The sequence below is a fragment of the Sus scrofa genome, chromosome 7 (genome assembly GCF_000003025.6).
Source record: "Sus scrofa isolate TJ Tabasco breed Duroc chromosome 7, Sscrofa11.1, whole genome shotgun sequence".
In the NCBI taxonomy this organism is placed as follows: Eukaryota; Metazoa; Chordata; class Mammalia; order Artiodactyla; family Suidae; genus Sus; species Sus scrofa.
Window position 1 is genome coordinate 55,432,195 of NC_010449.5, and position 23,570 is coordinate 55,455,764.

Sequence of the window (23,570 nt, forward strand, 5' to 3'; positions counted from 1 at the left end):
AAAAGCAAAAACAAAACAAAACCAAAAAAAAAACACTCCTGAATGTTAATTTTTTTTTCTTTTTTTAGGGCCATACCTGTGGCATATGGAGGTTCCCAGGCTAGGGGTGGAATGGGAGCTACTGCTGCAGGTCTGCACCACAGCCACAGCCACAGCAACACGGGATATGAGCCACGTCTACAACCTATGTAGTTCAATGTCTGCTAAACTACTTAAGAGTTACAACATCATGATGACTGCAACTGACTTTCAAATGGTTCAGGGAAAAAGCATATATCGAGAGAGATATAAAAGCAAGTATAACAAATATTAATGACTGGTGAATCTTAGAACAAGATATGAGAATGAGGATGAGGGAGCTGGAGTTCCTTGGTGGCTCAGCAGGTTAAAGATCCAGCATTTTCACTGCTGTGGTGTCAGTTCAATCCCTGGCCCAGGAACTTCAAAGAAGAATGAGGGAGTTCCCTGGTGGCCTAGCAGTTAAGGATTTGACATTGTCACTGCCGTGACTCCGGTCTGATCCCTGGCCCAGGAACTTCCACATGCTGCAGGTGTGGCCAAAAAAAAAGGTGTAAGAATGACTCTACGAAAAAAAACCCTGACTGCCGGTTAGGGGCAAGGAAGAGGGAGGAAAGAAGGGTTTTGAATGAACAAGACACAGTATGCTTCCACAGTTTTCCACCGGAAAAAGTAAACTGGGGGAAGAAACAGTTTTCAGAAGACACATGAATCTGGCTCCAGATAAGAAGTGGCAAGAAGAAATAAAATACTAGAATGAAATGTGAAAGAAATGTCTTTGGGCAGTTGGAAAAATAAGAATAAGACTTATGCCATACATCAGGACTAGTAATGACCAACTTAGGAACTACCTAAGTGGATAACAGTTAAAGTGTGAGAAAGAGATGACATCTAAGAAAGAGGCATTAGAGGGAGAAGAGTGAGGTGAGAGATGACTGATGTCATGAGTTACTGGCAGAAGCTGGGACGAGAATAAGGAAAAAACCAGGAGAGTTCTATGTGACAGATAAGGTAGAAAAAGGATTGAGGCAGGGCTCCATGGAATGCTCAGCAGCATCAAATGCCACAGAAACATTAAAGAAGGCAACTGAGATTAGGAAATCATCTGTGAATTTTGGGTTGAAATGAAAACCAGGCAACAGGCTCCAGAGAAGAAACAGACGAAGCGGAAAGGCAGGACTGGGCATAAACCACTCACTCACTGAGGAAGTTTATCTGAAATGAAACAATGGAAATGAAAATATAGTTAAAAGTATCGGTGCAAGTCTGGGAAGAGCTGTATTCTTTTTTTTTTTTTTTGTCTTTTTAGGGCCACACCTGAGGCATATGGATGGTCCCAGGATAGAGGGTGAATCGGAGCTGCAGCTGCCGGCCTACGCCAGAGCCACAGCCACACCAGATCTGAGCCACATCTGCAACCTATGCCACAGCTCACGGCAACACCAGATCCTTAACCCACTGATCAAGGCCAGGGATCGAACCCACATCCTCATGGTTACTAGTCAGTTACTAGTTAGTTACTGAGTTACTAGTTAGTTACTAGTCAGTTACTGAGCCATGATGGGAACTCTGAAGAGCTGTATTCTTTAAGAAATTGGGACAATCTGGGGAAATCTGTAGTTACAAAAGAAGGAACAAATAAAGGCACCTCGGTTGAAGAAGTGAGATTATGGTGTATGTCAGGGAGAGATGGGAAGAGGACTTAGCTCTAGAAACAGAATGGAACGAATCTTCCTTTAAGATAGGAAGAAAGGCTGAGAGAAAAAAAGACAGCAGTAGTGATAAAAAGAGGACACTGACAAAAACAATTTAGAAGCTGAGAAAGAAATCTCAAGATGAGTTCCCATTGTGGCTCAGTGGTTAACCAATCTGACTAGGAACCATGAGGTTGCGGGTTCAACCCCTGGCCTTGCTCAGTGGGTTAAGGATCCGGTGTTGCCATGAGCTGTGGTGTAGGTCGCAGAAATGGCTCGGATCCCCCATTGCTGTGGCTCTGGTGTAGGCTGGCAGCTACAGCTCCGATTAGACCCCTAGCCTGGGAACCTCCACATATTGCAGGAGCGGACCAAGAAAAGGCAAAAAGACAAAAAAAGAAAAAAAATCTCAAGATGAGACAAAACAATTGCCAGGGTAGCAGGAGCTCAGTCATTTCTGGTCCTCTCACAGGCCTGCTCCTCCAGCCACTTAGGGGAATGGGGCAGCCTTCCATGACAACTCAATGCAGAGAGTAAAGGTCTGATAGGAGTTCCTGACATAAAGTGGGGAGATTCTTCAGTTAAGAAGGACAGTGTTCAAGCTGATATGCCTATTGTCTTATGACAGGTCCTCTGCTTATCTCAGTAAAAAGGCCATTTTCTGTTATCAATAGAAGATATGCCTGAATTAGCAACTGCTCTCTATGAGGGCAAAGGTAAGCCAGAAATCCCACTGAAAGCCACCTGTTAGAAAACACCTTCAGGCATTCTACAGGTGAGTACAATGAGGTTCAGATTCATTGCATCACTTTTCAAAAACTTCAGGAGATATGGACAGTCATATGAGCAACTAAAAATAAAGTTTTACAATCTGTAAAGGAAATGTGCTGCAGCAGCAAAACGCTTTATAGAACTTACCTGAAGGTAAGACATGAGAAAGAACAATGTTTTTATGGCCTTTTATTTTCTTTAAAAGCCACGCCTTTGGCACATGCACACTGAAGTATATATGGAAAGATTGGACAATGGAGATCTGCTATATAGCACAGAGAACTCTACCTAATATTCTGTGATAATCTATGTGGGAAAAGAATCTGAAAGAAATGGATATGTGGTGAGTTCCTGCTGTGGCGCAGTGGCAACAAATCCAACTAGTATCCATGAGAACATGGGTTCAATCTCTGGCCTTGCTCAGTGGGTCGGGGATTCGGCATTGCTGTGAGCTGTGATGTAGGTTGCACATGTGGCTTGGATCCCTCACTGCTGTGGTTGTGGTGTAGGCAGGCTGCTGTAGCTCAGATTTTGCCCCTAGCCTGGGAACTTCCATATGTGGAGGGTATAGCCCTAAAAAGGCAAAAAAAAAAAAAGGAAACGGATATGTGTATGTATGACTGAATCACTTTGTTGTACAGCAGAAATACAACCTTATAAATCAACTACGCTTCAATAAAACTTAAAAAAAAAAAAAAAGCCATGTCTAATAAAATAGCTGGGACTGGAATTACTTCTCTGCTTTAGCAGGTATCCTCACAAATATCTACAAAAAAATATTTACAATGATAAGGCAAAAAATCTTGACTGGCTCAGGAGATGCAGAAAAAGCTTTTGATACATTTTAATACCCTTCCATGACTAAAAACTTTCAGCCAGTAGGAAGAGAAGAAACATCCTTAACTTGATAAGGAATATCAAATGCTATATATACAACAAATTCTGGCAGGATGAAGACTTCCCTTTGAAATCAGGAACTAAAAGAGATGCCCGCTATTACCATTTCTATTCAACATGACACTGGAATCCTAGTCAGCAGAGTAAAGCAAGAAAAAGACAAGGATTGAAGAGAAAAAGGCAAAATATTTACAGATAAAATATCAGAATTAGTAAGAGTTTAACACAATCTCTGGAGTCAACATGAACATGGAGAAATAAAGTGATTTCTATATTACATAGCAGCAATAAACAAAAAATGAATATTTAAAACATCATTACATAAAAAACATAAAACAAGTATCTAGGAATAAATTTAATAAAAGATATGTAAGACTTCTAATGGAAAAATTGTAAAAGTTCATTGAAAAACTTCAAAGACCTAAAGAAATGGATATACTGTAGCATGGATAAAACTTGATATTGTAAAAACGTAAATTCTCCTCAGATGTTTTACTGATTCAATGCAATTACAACCAAAATCCCCACAGGGGTGTGTATGCACATGCTCTTGTGTGTGCTTATACATACGTACGTGTATAACTTATAAACTGACCCTAAATTGTACACTAAAATGCAAAAGACCCAAGCTCAACTTCCCACAGGACCTGAAACTGCTTCCTGCAGGTTTATTGTCCCATGGTACCCAAGGTTTCAAGTGTTGGGCAGCTGGCACTCCCAGACAACGTCTATAGATTGCGGAGACCCAAATACAGACTCTTAGCATCCAGGCAGTTTGCGCATCTCCTCACTGGTAAGATTACTCCTGATAAAAAGAGAGGGCACTGGGAGGAGGGCAGGGGAATCCCTCCAACAGAGAGAGGCCCTGACACACCACTCAATGGGACAATGGAAGGATGGGTGACCCGTGCCTCCTCTTCTCTCACATGGGAACTCCCTTTCCCTAATAAAACCCATCCCTTAATCCATGATCTGAGATGTGGATTCATCATTGACCTGCTAAGCAACAGGACACATCCACAAAGGAAACCACTTTAAACCAGGTGGGAATCCCCAGGGAACACCTTGTATCTCACAATTAGGCGGAAAAAAAAAACTTTGAAAAATAATAACAATAAAGGCCTAAGGGAAGGCATTCCACCATTCCCTCCATAGTCTCAAGTCTCTTTAATCTTAACCTTTTCCCCCTACTAGTACAGAAGGAAACTAGATTTGAGCTATGGCTCTCCTTAACAGAAATTATAAGACAGCAACACCGTTAAGAACCGACAAGTATAAAACAACTTTAACTGCTGGCAAAGAGGAGGGCAAGACCCTTTCATATGAAAAGGGAGTGTGACCACCTCAAAAGCCTCAGTGTGCTCTGGAAGCCTTGTGAGGCTAACAGGGAAGCCCCAAGTCAAGCATCTTAAAAAGGGATGGGGTTCTGTGATTCTCCTGCACCTGCTGCTCAGGGAGCCACACAGCCAAGCCAGATGTTGGGAGAGAAAACTTGACTCCATTCCAACATCCAATGCACTCACTGCATTAGTCCAGAAAGTGCCATACGAGAAGCCCTTGGGAGACTTAAGTGAGACTGAAGATCCTGTTGGAAAATGAAAGCAAGTCTTCGAGACAGCAATGATGTATCTCAAAATACGTATTTCGTCATGATGAAAACAGATAACAAAGGATCATAGCTTAGCAATGAGTAGCTGTCTTGTAAAAATCATTAACTCCCTCCAAGGGCCATGGATCACAGTGACAATAATCAGCAGAAGAAAAATCAGGACCAAGAAAACCCAAGATGCACCAACCTCCACCAATGTGCCAGCTGGATAAAATAAATGTGGCCGTTCCTACCCCCTTGCTGGCTATCTCCCACATTTAATTTGGCACATGAGGACATAAACATGTCACCAGCTAGCAACACAAAACTGTGGTACTTTTGGACAACTTCAATTCCGCCTGATATCCTGGTTCCCTACAAAGTAAAATAAATGACCTCAAACTATGTTACTGATGTCTTAGCCACTACATTACTCTTTAGGAAAAGAGGGTAAATTTTACTAGCTAAGTCAAAAACCCCTGTGTTGTATTTACTCCAAAGCTTTCCTGTCAATGAATGGACTACAACTAGGAAACATTTCATGACCAATATAAAATTATTTATCTCATTGTTGGACTGGTAGCCAGTCTAGTGACATCATTCACCTAAACCAAGAAGTCTGACTGTGAAAAGACAAACCTATTATAACATAGGCCCAGGAATAATCTTGTGTGTGTTAAAACTAGTGACAAATCTCAGCAAAATACTCCCCCAACTATTAAACTTAAGAATTAAATAGGGGAGTTCCCGTCATGGCGCAGTGGTTAACGAATCCAACTAGGAACCATGAGGTTGCGGGTTCGATCCCTGGCCTTGTTCAGTGGGTTAACGATCCCACGTTGCCGTGAGCTGTGGTGTAGGTCCGCAGACGCGGCTCGGATCCCTCGTTGCTGTGGCTCTGGTGTAGGCTGGTGGCTATAGCTCCGATTTGACCCCTAGCCTGGGAACCTCCATATGCCGCAGGAATGGCCCAAGATATGGCAAAAAGACAAGAAAAAAAAAAAAAAAAAGAATTAAATAAAATAAAGTCTAGGACTATCCCCAGAGTAAAAAATCAAGAGAAGGAACAGGAAAGGGGAGTTCCTGCTGTGGCTCAGTGGAAATGAATCCGACTGGGAACCATGAGGTTGCAGGTTTGATCCCTGGCCTCGGTGTAGGTCGCAGACGCAGCTTGGATCTTATGTTGCTGTGGCTGTGGTGTAGGCTGTCAGCTGTGGCTCTGATTGGTCCCCTGGCCTGGGAACCTCCATCTGCCATGGGTGTGGCCATAAAAGGCAAAAAAAAAAAAAAAAAAAAAAAAAAAAAAAGAACAGGAAGGGGTACAGACAGCTAGAGATGTCTTAGGTTCTTAGTTTCCTAGTAAACCTGGTTTAGGAGAGACGGTACCTTATCCATATGGAAGATCAAATCCAATTCACAAACATTTTCGAAACATTTATCCAGAGTCTCCACAAAAACCTAGGAAATAAGGAGAAACAGATACATAATTCACATCTTCATAAATGTCGCATATGAAAGTAAAGGGGGCAGTGAAGATACTCTTTAAGGAGTTCCCATTGTGGCTCAGTGGTAATGAACCTGACTCACTCATTACCATAAGGATATGGGTTCGATCCCTGGCCTTACTCTGGTTAAGGATCTGGCATTGTCATAAGCTGTGGTGTAGATCGCAGATGTGGCTGGGATCCTGCATTGCTGTGGCTGTGGTAGGTGACTGCAGCTCTGATTCAACACCTAGCCTGGGAACTTCCATATGCTGCAAGTGTGGCCCTTTAAAAAAAAAAAAAAAAAAGAGAGAGAGAAACTGTCTACATTATAAGTCTCAAAAAAACCCTAACAGCCCCACTCCAAACCTACCAGCACTAGCTAGCTGATCACCCTACTTATCCCAATTTGAAGGGGACAGCTTGTTTTCAGTAAAGTTAACACAACAAGCAGTCACATTTGGCTTTCGTTCCCCCTTTGTAAGATGCTAACTTAAAAAAAAAATAACAAATTAAAATAACAACTACTTAGGAGTTCCTATTGTGGCTTAGCAGGTTAAGGACCCAACATTGTCTCTGTGAGGATACAGATTTGATCTCTGGTCTTACTCAGTGGGTTAAGGATCTGGCACGGTCACAAGCTGTAGCGTAGGCCACAGATGCGACTTGGATCTGGTATGGCACAGGCCCCCGCTGCAGCTCCAATTTGACCCCTGGCCTGGGGAGTTCCATATGCTGCAGGTGCCGCTGTAAAACAAAATAAAACTTAAAATACTGTCCTTTCCCCAAGCCTCCACGTATATAAGTACCAAAAATTTTTCATTTTTATGGTGTTAACATAACTCTGTCTTACTAATTTCATTAACTTCAAAATACTTTTCAGAGTTCCCTGGTGGCTCAGCAGGTTAAGGACCTGGCGTTGCTGCTGTGGCTCAGGTCACTTCTGTGGCTTCAGTTCAGTCACTGGCCCAGGAAGTTCCACAGGCTGTAGGTGCATGGCCAAAAAAACCCCCACAAAACAAAACATTATTCCATGAATAACGTTAGTTAACATGCCTACAACTTTTTTTTTTTTTTGCTTTTTAGGGCCACACTTGCAGCATGTAGAGGTTTGTAGGCTAGGGGTCTAATCAGAGCTGCAGCTGCCGGCCTATGCCACAACCACAGCAAGGCCAGATCCAAGCCGCGTCTGCAACCTACACCACAGCTCACGGCAATGCTGGATCCTTAACTCACCGACCAAGGCCAGGGATTGCATCTGCAACCTCATGGTTCCTAGTCAGATTCATTTTCACTGCGCCACAATGGGAACTCCTAATTTAACTTTTAAATATAACATTTAAACAGAAAAGTGTACGAGTGATAAGGGTGTGGCTTCATGAATTTTCAGAATGAACATGTCACGTCAACTATCATCCAGATGGAACACTGCTAGCTCCCTAGACAGCCCCTTCATGCCCTGTTAGGTATTATCCTTTCTCCAAAGGTAACCACCATCCTGACTCCTACTATCAGTTTAGTTTTGTCTGTCCTTGAACTTACACAGGAGTCATAAAACATGTACTCCTTTTATTTGGCTTCTTTCACTCAACAATGTGAATTCTTCCATGCTGTTGCATGTCATGAAAGGCTTGTTCATATTCACTGCTATATGGTTATTTCACTTTTAAACTTATTTATCTACTCTACTCCAGACAGGACATTTGAGTTTTTTTCAGTTTTTTTGACTGGGTATAAACATATAAATGGAAATTATATCTCCAACCACCTTGGAAAATTATGTGACATTACTTACTAATATCCCATGACCCAGCAATTCTATTCCTAAGTATATACTCAACAGAAATGCACACAAATGTATGCAAAAAACCACACACAGTAACTTCATTATAGCACTATTCATAACTCTTACATTTTTAAAAGTGACTCAGCATCCACTGTAAGGATAACATACATAAACCTGGGTTTATTTTCAATCACTGTGCTGGATACTTGGTGAGTCCTGCAATCTAACAACTCAAAGTCCTTCCATACTCCTAGTGTATATATATATATATATATATTTTTTTTTTTTTTGAGCTGTTTATATTGGGATATTGAACCTGCCATTTTCCTATCTTTTCCTCCCATTTTCCTTTCAGGTTTTTAATTTCCAAGAGATCATTTTGCTCTATGTTTCTTGTTTGTTTAGCAGCCCAGTTTGGGGTTTTTGTAGTTGTTGCTGTTTTTGTCTGGAACTGGGGGAAGGACTTAGGGACCTAACCAGTTTTCAGAGAGCTTTCCCTGTCTACTCTATACCCACACCCCAGAGAGACTCTGTGCTTTGAGGATTCTGTAGTGTGGTGTCAGCTTTCTACACTGCTGGCCTGGGATGTGGCTTCCTTGGACTAGCCAAGTCAAGAGAGGAATTCATATTCCCTTCTGCTTTCAAAAAATTCCTTGCTATTGTCTTCTCTCCTGTTCTCTGAGCCCTTGAGTGTATACATGTTCTTTTAAAATTCATGTTCTCTAGGTTTTGTGTGTGTGTGTGTGTGTGTGTGTGTGTGTGTGTGTGTGTGTGTGTGTGTGTTCTCTAGTTTTAAAGGAAGAAAATCAACTACCCTACTGCCAGGACTCTGGACTAAGAAGCCTGGAGTATGTAAGGAGAGGCAGACCATACTTCTCAGCAGCACAGTGCCAAGGGGCTGTTTCCATTAAAGAGGGTTAATGAAATTAAGATTGGTGTATTAGGGAGTTCCTGTTGTGGCGCAGTGGTTAACGAATCCGACTAGGAACCATGAGGTTGCGGGTTCGGTCCCTGCCCTTGCTCAGTGGGTTAACGATCCGGCGTTGCCGTGAGCTGTGGTGTAGGTTGCAGACGCGGCTCGGATCCCGAGTTGCTGTGGCTCTGGTGTAGGCCGGTGGCTACAGCTCCGATTCGACCCCTAGCCTGGGAACCTCCACATGCCTCGAGAGCGGCCCAAGAAATAGCAACAACAACAACAACAAAGACAAAAAAAAAAGACCAAAAAAAAAGATTGGTGTATTAGTCTTCTTGGGCTGCCATAACAAAATAAGGAGGTACTGTCGTGGCTCAGCAGAAACAAATCTCACTAGTATCCATGAGGATGCAGGTTTGATTCCTGGCCTTGCTCATAGGGTAAGGATCTGGCATTGCCATGAGCTGAGGTGTAGGTCACAGACGCAGCTTGGATCTGGTGTTGCTGTGGCTGTGGTGTAGGCCAGCGGCAGTGTTGGAAGTTAAAAGTCCTAGATCAAGGTCTTGCAGGATCAGTTTCTACTCCTGGCTTGCAGACTCGCTATGTCCATGAAAGGCCTTTCCTTGATTTGTGCACAGAAAGAAAGAGGCCTCTGGAGTCTCTTCCTCTTCTTATAAGAACGTAAGTTGTATGGGATCAGAGCCTTACCCTTAGACCTTGCTTAACTTACTTCCTTAAAGACCCCATCTCTAAATACAGCCACATTGGGGATTAAGACTTCAACATGTGAATTTTGGGGGGCACAATTGGGTTCTCAATAAGCAAGTGATACAGAATGAGACAGAACAGCTCCAGAAAAGACAGCCCCAGATAGAGATAAAAAAAGAGCAGTCACAGGAGCTCCTGTTGTGGCTGAGCAGAAATGAACCCAACTATCCATGAGGACACGGGTTCCATTCCTGACCTGGCTCAGTGGGTTAAGGATATGGCGTTGCTGTGGCTGTGGCATAGGCCAGCAGTTGCAGCTCCAATTCGACCCCTAGCCTGGGAACTTCCATGTGCCACACCTGTGGCCCTCCCCCCCCTCCCCGCCAAAAAAAGGCAGTCAGGTGTATCTGTTTCTCCTAAAGTTTTCTCAAAACATCATTATTCAAGATCACGATCAAGGTAAAGAGAACAAAAGTCAGATAATGTAGGAAAGAACAGAAGCAAAGAATATGCTAATGCATGAAGAGATTGAACTGAATGTGCTAGAGACTCAGACAGCAAAAGAGTATGACATGAATCTAAAAATAGTCTAAAAAACAAATTTGAGGAACATAATGACAAAGAACACTCATTCTTCTCACAGATAGGGAAACTAAATTTATCTGAAAACGGGGAGGACAGACACAACTGCAAAGAAAGAAAGTCATCAAGTGGCGGAAGTTACTCAAGATCGAAGCCTCATAAAAGGCATCATCTGAGAAAAAAGGAGTGGGAAACAACTTGATCCTAGGAGGCTGGAAAGGATGGACAAATTACAAGAAAAGGAAATGGTGAAAAACAAAAGTAAGAAATAGCTGCAGCTACTGGAGCTTTTCTATGTTGCTGTCCTGCTGTCATCGAGAACACAAGTAACTCCTTGAGTGGCTATGATGGCTCAAACGGCAGCCCTGCAAGCTAAAGCTTTGGCAGAGACCAGAAGAGCCACATTTAGCTATTATAACCCAGGAGCTGTGAATCTAATGAAATTTGCTGAACAAGAAATAAAAACGAAAACACTGGATACAGCTCGGTTGATGGAGAAAGTCATATGACTATGAAGTAACAGGAAATAGTCTTTGGAAACCTGGATGCTAAGTATCAAAAGATCACATGCCCACATGAAGAGGAGTGGGACTGGGTTAGACATCTTCCAATTGAGGAATGGATACAGTTTGAAGGTGACTACACATTTAAAGTTTGGGACTTACAGAGTTCTCCAGATGTCAGCTCCTTGTGCACCAAACACCTAGCATTCTAACTTTTCATGGATGTCACAATGATTTTTATGTACTAGAAAATATGATTCTCACCACACACAAAAAAAGAAATAGTAATTATGTGACAGGGTAAGAGGTGTTGGCCAACACTATTGCGGTAGTCATTCTGCAATGCATAGGTTTATCAAATCAACATTCTGTGTATCTCAAATTTACACAATGTTATGTATTACATATCAATTATATCTCAATAAAGCTGGAGGGAAATATCATTTTTTGTAAATATTAAATCAGTGATACTGATGTTAGTGTTGTAATCAGATTAAATGTATTTCTATTAAACTTGATGGATTTTTTTTCTTTTTTTCTTTTTAGGGCTGCACCTGCAGCATATGGAAGTTCCTAGCCTAGGAGTCAAGTTGGAGCTGCAGCTGCTGGCCTACACCACAAGCCACAGAATCCTTAACCCACTGAACGAGGCCAGGGATCAAACACGTCCTTATAGATTCTAGTTGGGTTTGTTACCACTGAGCCACAAAGGGAATTCCCTTTTTTTTAATTTTAAATGGCAGCACCTATAACATATGGAAGTTCGTGGGCCAGGGACTGAATCTGAGCCACAGATGCAAACTACACAGCAAGTGCAGCAATGCCAGATCCTTTAACCCACTTCACTGAGCCAGGGATCAATCCTACGTCTCCTCAGCGACCCAAGCCACTGCAATTGGATTTTTCACCTACTGTGTCACAGTGAGAACTCCCAACAATATTTTCTAGCTCATGAATTCTATACTTTTCAAATCTACAAAAGCCAGAGGTGGGATAAAATCTCATAGATGCATTTTTTTGTGTCCAGCCTTGTGTACTTTTGTTCTTAACCTCTTACTGTTATTTTCGTCGTTTGAAACATGAATGTTATGTAGATATTCTATTCTTTAGACAGTTGGGCCATTTGCTACATAAATAAGCTGGGTAATGATGACAATAAATATGGTTTTCTCAAAAGAAAAAACAAGCAACAGCAATACTGGAGGACATATTTAAACTTTTTTTGGCCATGTCCACAGCAGGTGGAAGTTCCTAGGCCAGGGATCAAACCCAAGCCACTGCAGTGACAATGCCAGATCCTCAACCTGCTCAGCTGCAAGAGAACTCCCCTTTTTAAAAAACTTTTTTACTTTTAAGAACATTTTTATACCTTCAAACTATAAGAAAAAAGGCAGACCTAACTACATAAAGTTAAAAGACAAGGAGAAAATATTTACAATAAATATAAAAGAGGAGTTCCTGTCGTGGCACAGCGGTTAACGAATCCGACTAGGAACCATGAGGTTGCGGGTTCGGTCCCTGCCCTTGCTCAGTGGGTTAAGGATCCGGCATTGCCGTGAGCTGTGGTGTAGGTCACAGACTCGGCTCAGATCCTGCGTTGCTGTGGCTCTGGTGTAGGCCGGTAGCTACAGCTCCAATTTGACCCCTAGCCTGGGAACCTCCATATGCCGCGGAGCAGCCCAAGAAATGGCAAAAAGACAAAAGAAAAGAAAAGAAAAGAAAAGAAAAGAAAAGGATTGGTATCCATAAAAATTAGGAAAAAACCCAACACTTACAAATGAATAAAACAAATAAGCCATAGAAAGGTAGATACATACAATGGTCAGACATTTTCAAATACAAATGACTGGTAAACACTAAAAGATATGCAGCCCAGTATTCAAGGAAGCTAGGGGAAACAACGAATACCTACTTTTGCACCCATCAGACTGGCAAACATTAGAAAGTATTCTTAATATTTAAAATTGGTAAGGTTATGAGGAAATACAACTTTGGGGAGAGGCGATCTGGCAATATCTATCAATGTAAAAAGCACACATCTGGAGTTCCCGTCGTAGCTCAGTGGTTGATGAATCTGACTAGGAACCATGAGGGTGCAGGTTCGGTCCCTGGCCTTGCTCAGTGGGTTAAGGATCCGGCATTGCCGTGAGCTGTGCTGTAGGTTGCAGACTCGGCTCGGATCCCAAGTTGCTGTGGCTCTGGTATAGGCCAATGGCTGCAGCTCCGACTGGACCCCTAGCCTGGGAACCTCCAAGTGCTGAGGAAGCGGCCTTAGAAAAGGCAAAAAGACAAAAAACAAAAAAAGCACACATCTTTAATTAAAGCAGCAATTCCAATTTTAGGAATCTATCCCCCTAAAACTAACACATGCACATATGGATGCATGTGTAAGGATGTCACTGCATCATAATTTGCAATAGTGAGAAATGGGAGAAATCTAAATGCTCACAAGTAGGGTACTGAATAACAGATTAAGATACATTCATATTATGGAAAATCATGCACTACTAAAAAGATTATATGAAGTGGAAAAAGTTCCAAGACTTATTAAGTGATAAAAAAAAAGAGAGCAAGTTGCAAAACTATGTATATAGTGATTAATTTTTATTTAAATTAAATAAGTAGGAGTTCCCACTGTGGTGCAGTGCATTGTCTCTGTGGAGCACCAGTTTGATCTCTGGGCAGACATAGTGGGTTAAGCATCTCACAATGGCCCTGCTGCAGCATAGATCACAAGTGCAGCTCAGATCTGATCTCTAGCTCAGAAACTTCCATATGCTGCAGATGCAGCCAGAAACAGAACAGAAAGAAACAAATAAAAAATATGTATATGACACATATGTGGGTCTGTGTGTGTACATGCACTAAAAGACTTAATAGTGGCTACCTCGAGAAAGGGGAATGGTATATGACAGAAGGGAATAAATGCTAAGGAGGAAGATGTCTTCATTCTACTTAATAACCTTACCGTTCAAGTCCTTTATAAAAACAAAAAATTCAGGTTCTACTTAATATAATTTAAAAAACCCAAAACAAAATAATGTACTTGAAATTCCAGAAATAAGCTTAAATTTATCAGAAATTTAAGTTAAACTGGAAGTAGCAGAACAATGGGAGACTGAATAATTTGAAGAAACTGAATAATGATAATGGAGAAAAAGTAACTCAGCTCCCTATCTCAGAATATATTGAAATAAATCTTGCATTAAAAAAATGTAATAATCTTTGTGCTAAAAAGCTTAACAAAATATGGAGTTCCCGTTGTGGCTCAGCAGTAACAAACCTAACTAGTATCCATGAGAATAAGAGTTCGATCCTTGGCCTTGCTCAGTGGGTTAAGGATCCGGCATTGCCATGAGCTATGGTGTAGCCCACAGATGCAGCTCAGATCCTGCATTGCTGTGGCTGTGGTATAGGCCAGCAGCTGCAGCTCCAATGTGACCCCTAGCCTGGGAACTTCCCTATGACGTGGATGTAGCCCTAAAAAGATTAAAAAAAAAAAAAAAAAAAAAAAAAAGCTTGGAGTTCCCGTTGTGGCACAGGGGAAATGAATCCGACTAGGAACCATGAGGTGGTAGGTTTGATACCTGGCCTTGCTCAGTGGGTTACGGATCTGGTGTTGCCATGAGCTATGGTGTAGATCGCAGACACTGCTTGGTTCCCACATTGCTGTGGTTATGGTGTAGGCACAGCTGTAGCTCCGACTGGACCCCTAGCATGGGAACCTCCCTATGCCATGAGTATGCCCCTAAAAAGCAAAAAAAAAAAAAAAAAAAAATATATATATATATATATATACACACACACACACATATACACATATATACATATACATACATACATATATATATATAAAATATACATTTTTAATTGACAACAAATGGTTTGAAATTTCATCCCAAGTGTGATAGGAAGATGACTGGTGAAGAAGCAGAGAAGTAAAGTGAATAGTTGCAACTATACTGAAGCACAAATAATGAATGAACAGAGTAAACTAAGAACTAAAGGGAAGGTTGTATAATGGTTAAGAAACACTTGTGTACATGATGATTGATAAATATCCTAAAACTCCAGAATAAACCACGAGAAATTAGGGCATTGTTTTTACAGAAAAACAAAGCTTTAGTGAAAGAGTCAAAAGAAAGAAATGAATATATGGAATGGAAGGAAATGCTACTGTATTTATTTTTTGTCTTTCTGCCATTTCTTGGGCCGCTCCTGCAGTATATGGAGGTTCCCAGGCTAGGGGTCAAATTGGAGCTGTAGCCACCGGCCTACGCCAGAGCTACAGCAACTTGGGATCTGAGCAGCATCTGTGACCTACACCACAGCTCATGGCAACAACATATCCTTAACCCACTGAGCAAGGCCAGGATTCGAACCCGAAACCTCATGGTTCCTAGTCAGATTCATTCACCAATGAGCCACAACGAACTCCAGGAAATGCTACTTTAAATTCACTTCTCCCCCCCCCCCGCCCCTTTATGGCCACCCGGCGGCATATGGAGTTCCTGGGCCGAGGATCCAATCCAAGACTGAGCTGCAGTCTATGCCACAGCTATCCCTAACCTACTGTGCCAGGCTGGGGATTGAACATGCATCCCTGCTGCTGCAGAGACACCCTTGATCCCACTGCACCACAGCAGGAACTCCTATATTCACTGTTAATTATAATCCAATAGGAACTTTGGGGACCTTTACAACTCATTCAAGAATGTGTATGAATGAATAAATGGTTATAAATATCAGAGAATATTTTGTAAAAGAACTGTACCCAAGGTAAATAACTGGCATTCCTACGGATATGACCCTATATAACAACCACAAATAAAACAGCATGAAACTAACACAGAAAGAGACTCAAACTCAGAGGAACAAAGTGAAAAGTAAACACTAAATCTACTATGGATTAAATATTTACTCAGTTTACTTAGTGAGTATTTACTAAGCACCAGGCACATACCAGTCTACTCTAAGGAAACCTAGGTCAACAAGTCACATTCTCGCCTGGGTTATGTTCTGAGTATGGTGAGAACAGGGCAGATAAATAAGATCTTTCTATTGTCACAAGTGCTCTGAAGAAGTAAAGGCAATGATGCAATGGGGGTTACTTTAAACAGGGAGTCAGGAAAGTCTCTCTGAGGATAACATTTGAGCTGAGTCATGAATGATGAAGTCAGTCTTTTAAAGAGCTGAAGGGTGAAAGAACCTGGGCAAAAGCATTCCAGCAGACAGAACAGGTACAAAAATGTACTTGTGTATGAGGAACAGAAAAAGGCTGGAATGGCTAGCTAGAGCAGCGGGAAGGTGAGAATGTATATGGTGAGGTTAGACGGAGACAAAGGAGCCATACCACGTCGGACCTTGCAAGCTGTGATTGGGCTTTTGGATTTTACTCTAAACTTAAACACTAAAGTTTCTTCAACAATGGATTATTTATACTTAATGTAACTGTTTAGAGAAAAGTTGGTTCAAAAATAAACTAAAAAAGGAGTTCTCATCATACTGCAGCAGAAAGGAATCCGACTACGAACCATAAGGTTGTGGATTCGATCCCTGGCCTCACTCAGTGAGTTAAGGATCTGGTGTTGCTGTGAGCTGTGGTGTAGGCCGGCAGCTGTAGCTCTGATTTAACCCCTAGCCTGGGAACCTCCATATACTGCTGGTGTGGCCCTAAAAAGCAAATAAAATAAAATAATATATTTACTTTTTCATTGATTACAAGCAAACCATTAACCAAGAAAAAAAACACTGTCAGTTTTAACTGTAAGATGTCATCTACTGTAATACACATCCTGTTAGTTATTCAAGTGTGAAAAATATGTCATCTTAGAGTTGATGAAATATAATAATATAAACCAGGACCTAGACTTAACTGGCCAAGTGGTTCAATTATATCACAAAAGGTTTACATGAAAAAGAACATTATAAATCCACACATGGAAAAAGTAGATAATTAATAAAAACAAAAATTCTGACATTTGTGAGGTACTACTCCGCCTCTGAATAGAAATTAAAAATGACATATTTCTTGAGGTTAGTAGATGCAAACTATTGCATTTGGACTGGGTAAGCCGTAAAGAGACCCTGCTGTATAGCACAGGGAATTATATCTAGTCACTTGTGATGGAACTTGGTGGAGGATAATGTGAGAAAAAGAATACATATATATTAATGACAGGGTCACTTTGCTATATAGCAGAAATTGCCAGAACATTGTAAATCAACTATAATAGAGAAAATAAAAATCTTTTAAAAAAGACATATTCCAATGCTGGAGCTAAGACAAATAAACTGATACAGTTCTAAAAGAATTATAAAGTTAATCTTTCTAAATATCTATCTAGAAACATGCATTACAATTAGGAATATGAATCCCTTTGACCCAGGAATTTCATTAGGGTGAAAGAGGCACAGCAGTTTACATAAAAACTTATAGTAGTTCTATTCACATTAATAAAAAATGGAAACTAATTAAAAAAGAAAAATGGAAACACTCAAACTGTCTAGTATCTGTTCTACTGCTCTGCTGACTCCATCAGCTGAGAACCCTCATTTTACCGCCACTGGAATATTGTTTTGAATTATTCTTGAAATACAGGGGTAGCATGACAAGCTGAGAAGCAGAAAATATATAGTGGGTCCACTCTCCTGTCCATGTTCCTGCGAGACAGCCAGGGCCCAATGCCTCAACTACAGAGGGCTCTAAGTTTCCCAGATTCACTCACACGACTGCTCTCAGACTTTCCCAGAAGGGCTTCTGATAAACTTGGGGATACTGAAGCCAGATCATGACACTCTGCTCAGATTATCTTCTCGTGGAAGCTTTCATCTAAAAGCGGTAAATTATACTTTCCTAACGTATCTATTTACTCTGTTTTTTTCAAACTAGTAAAATACCATTTAGGGAATAGACACTACATGTTAAAACTATAATGAGAAGCAAAGAAAGAATCAACTTAAGTCTGAGGAGGGATGCAGCGAATGAGGGGGATGTAACTGAGGAGGGGCACATAGGAGCTTTAAGGTACTAGCAATGTACCTGCCTTTCTCCCTTCCTTTCTTTTTTGTACTTTACTGTCCACTTTGTTTCCCTCCAATTTCTTCCTACTTTTTCTTCAGTTTTTTTTTTAATTTTGATTTTGCATTGGAGTATAGTTGATTTACAATGTTGTGTTGCTTTCAGATATGCAGCAAAGTGATTCAGTTACACATATACATGTATCCATTCTTTTTCAGATTCTTTTCCCATATGGTTTATTACAGGATACTGAGTAGAGTTCCCTGTGCTCTACAGTAGGTCCTTGCAATGTACTGTTTCTTAATCTGAGAGAGTTTCACTTTATTGGAATTCCTCAAACTGTATAGGTATGTTTTCTATATAGTTTGCATATACATGTTTCATAATAAAAATAATTTTAAAAAAACTATAAAATATTACTGGGGTTCTGATTGGGTTTTCAGTAATTTATAATCTGGAAGTACACCTGACCCTTGAACATAGGTTTGAACTGTGTGAGTCCACTTAACAGTCAGATCTTTTTCAATAGTAAACACTACAGTATTACACAATCCCCAGTTGGTTGAATCTAAAGATACAGAACATGGATACGGAGGAATTGTGTATAGAGAAGAACTAGGTATGGGGGAGGTCCACTATAAATTATATGTGGATTTTTGACTACACGGAGGGTCAGCGCCCCTAATCCCTATGTTGTTCAAAGGGTCAACTATACTGACATTTTCATGGGTTTTTGCAACAGACAATGAGTATGTTTTATTCATTTTGTGTTTATCTTTTAAAGTTTTCTTCATACAGTTCTTGCCTTCTTTTTTTTTTTTTTTTTTTTTTTTGGCCTTTTCTAAGGCTGCTCCCGCGGCACATGGAGGTTCCTAGGCTAGGGGTCCAATCGGAGCTGTAGCTGCCAGCCTACGCCAGAGCCACAGTAACTCGGGATCCGAGCCAAGTCTGCAGCCTACACCACAGCTAACGGCAACGCCGGATCCTTAACCCACTGAGCAAGGCCAGGGATCGAACTGCAACCTCATGGTTCCTAGTCAGATTCATTAACCACTGAGCCACGACGGGAACTACAGTTCTTGCATTTTTAACATTTATTCCTGGGTATATTACGGAACTTTTTGCTATTATGAGTGGGCCCTTTTAAATATTATATTTATAATATTTTTGCTAAGGGAAAGCTATTAATTTTTAGATTAAACTTGTAGCTAGTTCCCCTAATGAACTCTATTGTTAATTCTAATTGTTTTTCAGTTGACTGTTTTGGATTTTCTAGGTAAATAATAATTTCACCTGCAACCATTATATGTCCTGAAACCTAGTAAAGCCAATCCCTCACTACTGTCCTTTTCCTTTAAAACAGACTTCTGCATTTCTTGACCATTTATTTTTCCTGATAAACTTTCCCTTTACCAAGTCCTCTAAGATCTCTTGATGGACTTAGACTTAATTTCCCATTTAATCTATTGATTACTTCTGTAATCTTTGTTCAACTCTTGCCGGTAAGAGGAGGCTTGCAGTTCCCTTTATTTCAAGTGTTCCTTATGTTTTTCTTCTAAGATCTTACAAGTTTATTGGAATGAATGTCAAGTACTCCATACCATATTAATTTCCAAACATTAAATACCCTTTGTCACTAATGTAAGTGAAATTTCTTCATGAAATTTCCAGCTGTTTTCACAAGAAACAGGAAATTCAATTTTAGTGAATTTATCTCATATTCTCATACTATTTTGTTCATGTCATTCACTACTTGTTACAATCCTCCTCCCAACTTTTTTTTTTAAGGTTTTCTAGGTACATAGGCTATCTTACAGTGATAACTTATTGCTCTCGTCCTTTACTATATGACTTCATTTCTTTTTTTTAATCACTCATTACAAATGTTTGATCAAATGAGAGTAAACAGTAAGAGACACCCTTGCATTTATTTTGTTATCTTTTGGTCTTTTCTAGGCCGGCACTGGCGGCATACAGAGGTTCCCAGGCTAGGGATCAAATCGGAGCTGCAGCTGCTGGCCTACACCACAGCCACAGCCACCCAGGACCTGAGCCGGGTCTGAGACCCACACCACAGCTCACGGCAACGCTGGATCCTTAATGCGCTGAGTGAGGCCAGGGATCAAACCCGTAACCTCATGGTTCCCAGTCGGATTTTTTAACCACTGAGTCATGACGGGAACTCCCTATTTATTTTATTTTTTGCCTTTTTGTCTTTTTAGAGCTGTACCCGTGGCTAGGGAGGTTCCCAGGCTAGGGGTGCTATCAAAGCTGTAGCTGTTGGCCCACACCACAACCACAACTCAAGATCCAAGCTGAGTCCATGACCTACACCACAATGGATCCCCAACCCACTGGGCAAGGCCAGGGATCGAACCTGCATCCTCACTGACACTAGTTGGGTTCGTTAACCACTGAGCCTCGATGGGAACTCCTGGCTCCTGGTTTTAAACTAAAATTGCCTGCTTCTAGGTGACTAGAGAAGAAAGATGTTTTTCACTGTACACTCTTGGTATGTGTCTTCTGAATTTTGAACCACATAAATGCATCATTTCTTCAACCATAAATAGTTTACACTAGGAGTTCCTGTCGTGGTGCAGTGGAAACGAATCCGACTATATACCCTGAGTTTACGGATTTGAACCCTGGCCTCACTCAGTGGGTTAAGGATCTGGTGTTGCCATGAGCTGTGGTGTAGGTCCCAGATGTGGCTTGGATCTGGTATTGCTGTGGCTGTGGTATAGGCCAGCAGCTATACCTCTGATTGGACCCCTAGCCTGGGAACCTTCATATGCCATGGGTGAGCACCCCCCCACCCCCTGCAAAAAAAAAAAAAAAAAAAAAAAAAAAAAGTTTACACTAAATAAATAAACATGCACTAAATAATCAAGCAAAAATGCTTCCAATTTAAGAGTATATCAGAAATATAATTCAGGTAATCATTTCTCTTGGCATCTACTGGTGAAATTAGTTTCTACTATTTTTCTTACTGTTTAATAGAGACTCTAAGAGTTTTTCACTGTTAACTGACCTGTATTCTTGGAATAAAGACTATTTGGATGTAATGAATGATTCTCTACTATGCAGTATTCCTAAGAGAGAAAGAATTTTAGGGCTAGAAAAGAACATCCAGTATCCTTGTAAATCAAAACAAACACAGACACACACACAGAGAACCAAAACAAGACAAAAGCCCTAGGGCCAACGAAACTTAAATAATTTATTACCACGCTGCTTGTTAATGGGAGAGTCTGAAACAAGCCAGGTCTCATGACTCCTTGGCTCAACTGATTATTTGCTAAGATTTTATTTGATAATTCTGTACCAATAATTCCATGCAATATCTGACTAAATATTTTCTTTTCGAGAGGATTTTGGATCACAATCAATTTACTCCATAAAATACACTTAGCAGTATGATTTTTTTAGTCTGAATTTAAAAATAACTTATGTAATAAAGTTTGCTTCAACATTAAAAAAAAAATTCTGGAGTTCCTGTCATGGCTCAGCAGTTAGCAAACCTGATCAGCATCCATGAGGATGCGGGTTCAATCCCTAGCCTCCCTCAGTGGGTTAAGGATCCAGCATTACTGTGAGCTGTGGTGTGGGTCGCAGACTCGGCTTGTACCCCGTATTGCAGCGGTTGCGCTGTAGGCTGGCAGCTACAGCTCAGATTCTACCCCTAGCCTGGGAACCTCCATATGCTGTGCGTGCGGCCCTAAAAAGACAAAAAACACCCCCCCAAAAAAAATTTTTTTTTTAAATTCTGAGTCTTTTTGTGGACCTACCTTGGATATTTATTTTTTGAAGTCAGCTGTTTCAAACATATAGGCACGATAACTATGTATAGCAACCTCTAAAAACGTTTTGATGTTTTCTATTTCTTTTATTCTCTTTATGTTAGGGTCACTATTGGTTTTATTGTCTTTCTGAAGAGCAAACCTCTTAGTTCCTATTATTTTCACTTTTTATTTATCTATCTTGCCGAATCCAATGTATGCTAAGCGTTTCATAAATATTCACTACTAAAGTTACATTTCTTTTTTCGTCTTGTTAATATAGATATCTGAAGTGCTTTCCTATAGTAACCGCATCTCAATATTTAAAATATATCTATTTCCTTATTTTCTAATATACTTATTACTTGCACATTTCTTTAGCATTCTATAGTTTACAATACTATAAAGTATACTGTCACATTTGAATTCTTCAACATAGTATTTCATTTTTTTGAATTGAAATATAGTTGACAAAGAATATTACGTTAGTTTCAGATGTGCTACATGGTGATTTGACATTTGTATACTTTATGAAATGATCACTAGGATAAATCTAGTAACCATCTGTTTCCTAACAAAGTTATTATAATGTTATTGACCATATTCCTAAGCTGTATATTATATCCCCATGGCTTATTTATAACTGGAGGTTTGTACCTTTTAATCGCCTTCACTTTTTTTTTTGCCATTTCTAGGGCTGCTCCCGCGGCATATGGAGGTTCACCAGGTTAGGGGTCGAATCGGAGCTGTAGCCACCGGCCTATGCCAGAGCAATGCGGGATCTGAGCACCATCTGCAACCTACCCCACAGCTCACGGCAACTCAGGATCTTTAACCCACTGAGCAAGGCCAGAGATTGAATCCGCAACCTCATGGTTCCTAGTCGGATTCGTTAACCACTGAGCCACGATGGGAACTCCTCCTTCACTTATTTTGCCCCTGACTTCCATCCCTCTTCCCTCTGGCAACCACTCATTTATTCTCTGTAGCTGTAACTTAGTTTCCATTTTTACAAGCTAATATTTCTATATTCAGATGGCAGATCCATGACTCAAACCTCTCAATCTTGAGCTTTTCTTGTTATGCCACATTGACTCTCAATGTCCTATCTGACTCAGGTGTTAAGAAAGCATTTAAGATTATCTTAAAATGAATCTTTTGGACGTCTTTATTATTTATTTTTTATGTATGATAGCGATTTTGATATATGAAATTTTAAAATTAATCATCTTAAATCATTTCCTGAAAGTGAATGGGTATAAATAAATAAACAAAATTTAAGGAGTTCCCATCATGGCTCAGTGGTTAAGGAATCTGACTAGGAACCATGAGGTTGCGGGTTTGATCCTTGGCCTCACTCAGTGGGTAAAGAATCCGGCGTTGCCATGAGCTGTGGTATAGGTTGCAGACGCGGCTCGGATCTGGCATTGCTGTGGCTATGGTGTAGGCCAGTGGCTACAGCTCCAATTAGACCCCTAACCTGGGAACCTCCATATGCAGCGGGTGTGGCCCTAGAAAAGACAAAATAAATAAATAAATTAATTAATTAAAAGTTACTATGTCCAAGAAATATCACTTTTTGGAAGAGTACAGTATATTTAAAATAAAAACACACACTCAATATTTCCATTTATTTGTCCCTAGGTATATTAAATTTAGCTTCTTTTTTTTTTTTTGGTCTTTTTGTCCTTTTGGGGCTGCACCTGCGGCATATGGAGGTTCCCAGGCTAGGGTTCTAATTGGAGCTATCGCTGCTGGCCTATGCCACAGCCAGATCCAAGCAGCGTCTGCAACGTACACCACAGCTCACAGCAACACCAGATCCT

At 40.6% G+C, this 23,570-nt stretch overlaps 1 protein-coding gene across 1 annotated transcript in view; it reads right to left on the reverse strand.

Moving 5' to 3' along the window:
- Positions 1 to 23,570, reverse strand: part of AP3S2 (adaptor-related protein complex 3, sigma 2 subunit) — a 67,194-nt gene that overhangs the window by 37,036 nt on the left and 6,588 nt on the right. Inside the window, exon 4 of the mRNA NM_001244548.1 lies at positions 6,355 to 6,426. Coding sequence (NP_001231477.1) covers positions 6,355 to 6,426 — 72 coding nt within the window. The remainder of the gene's footprint in view (positions 1 to 6,354; positions 6,427 to 23,570) is intronic.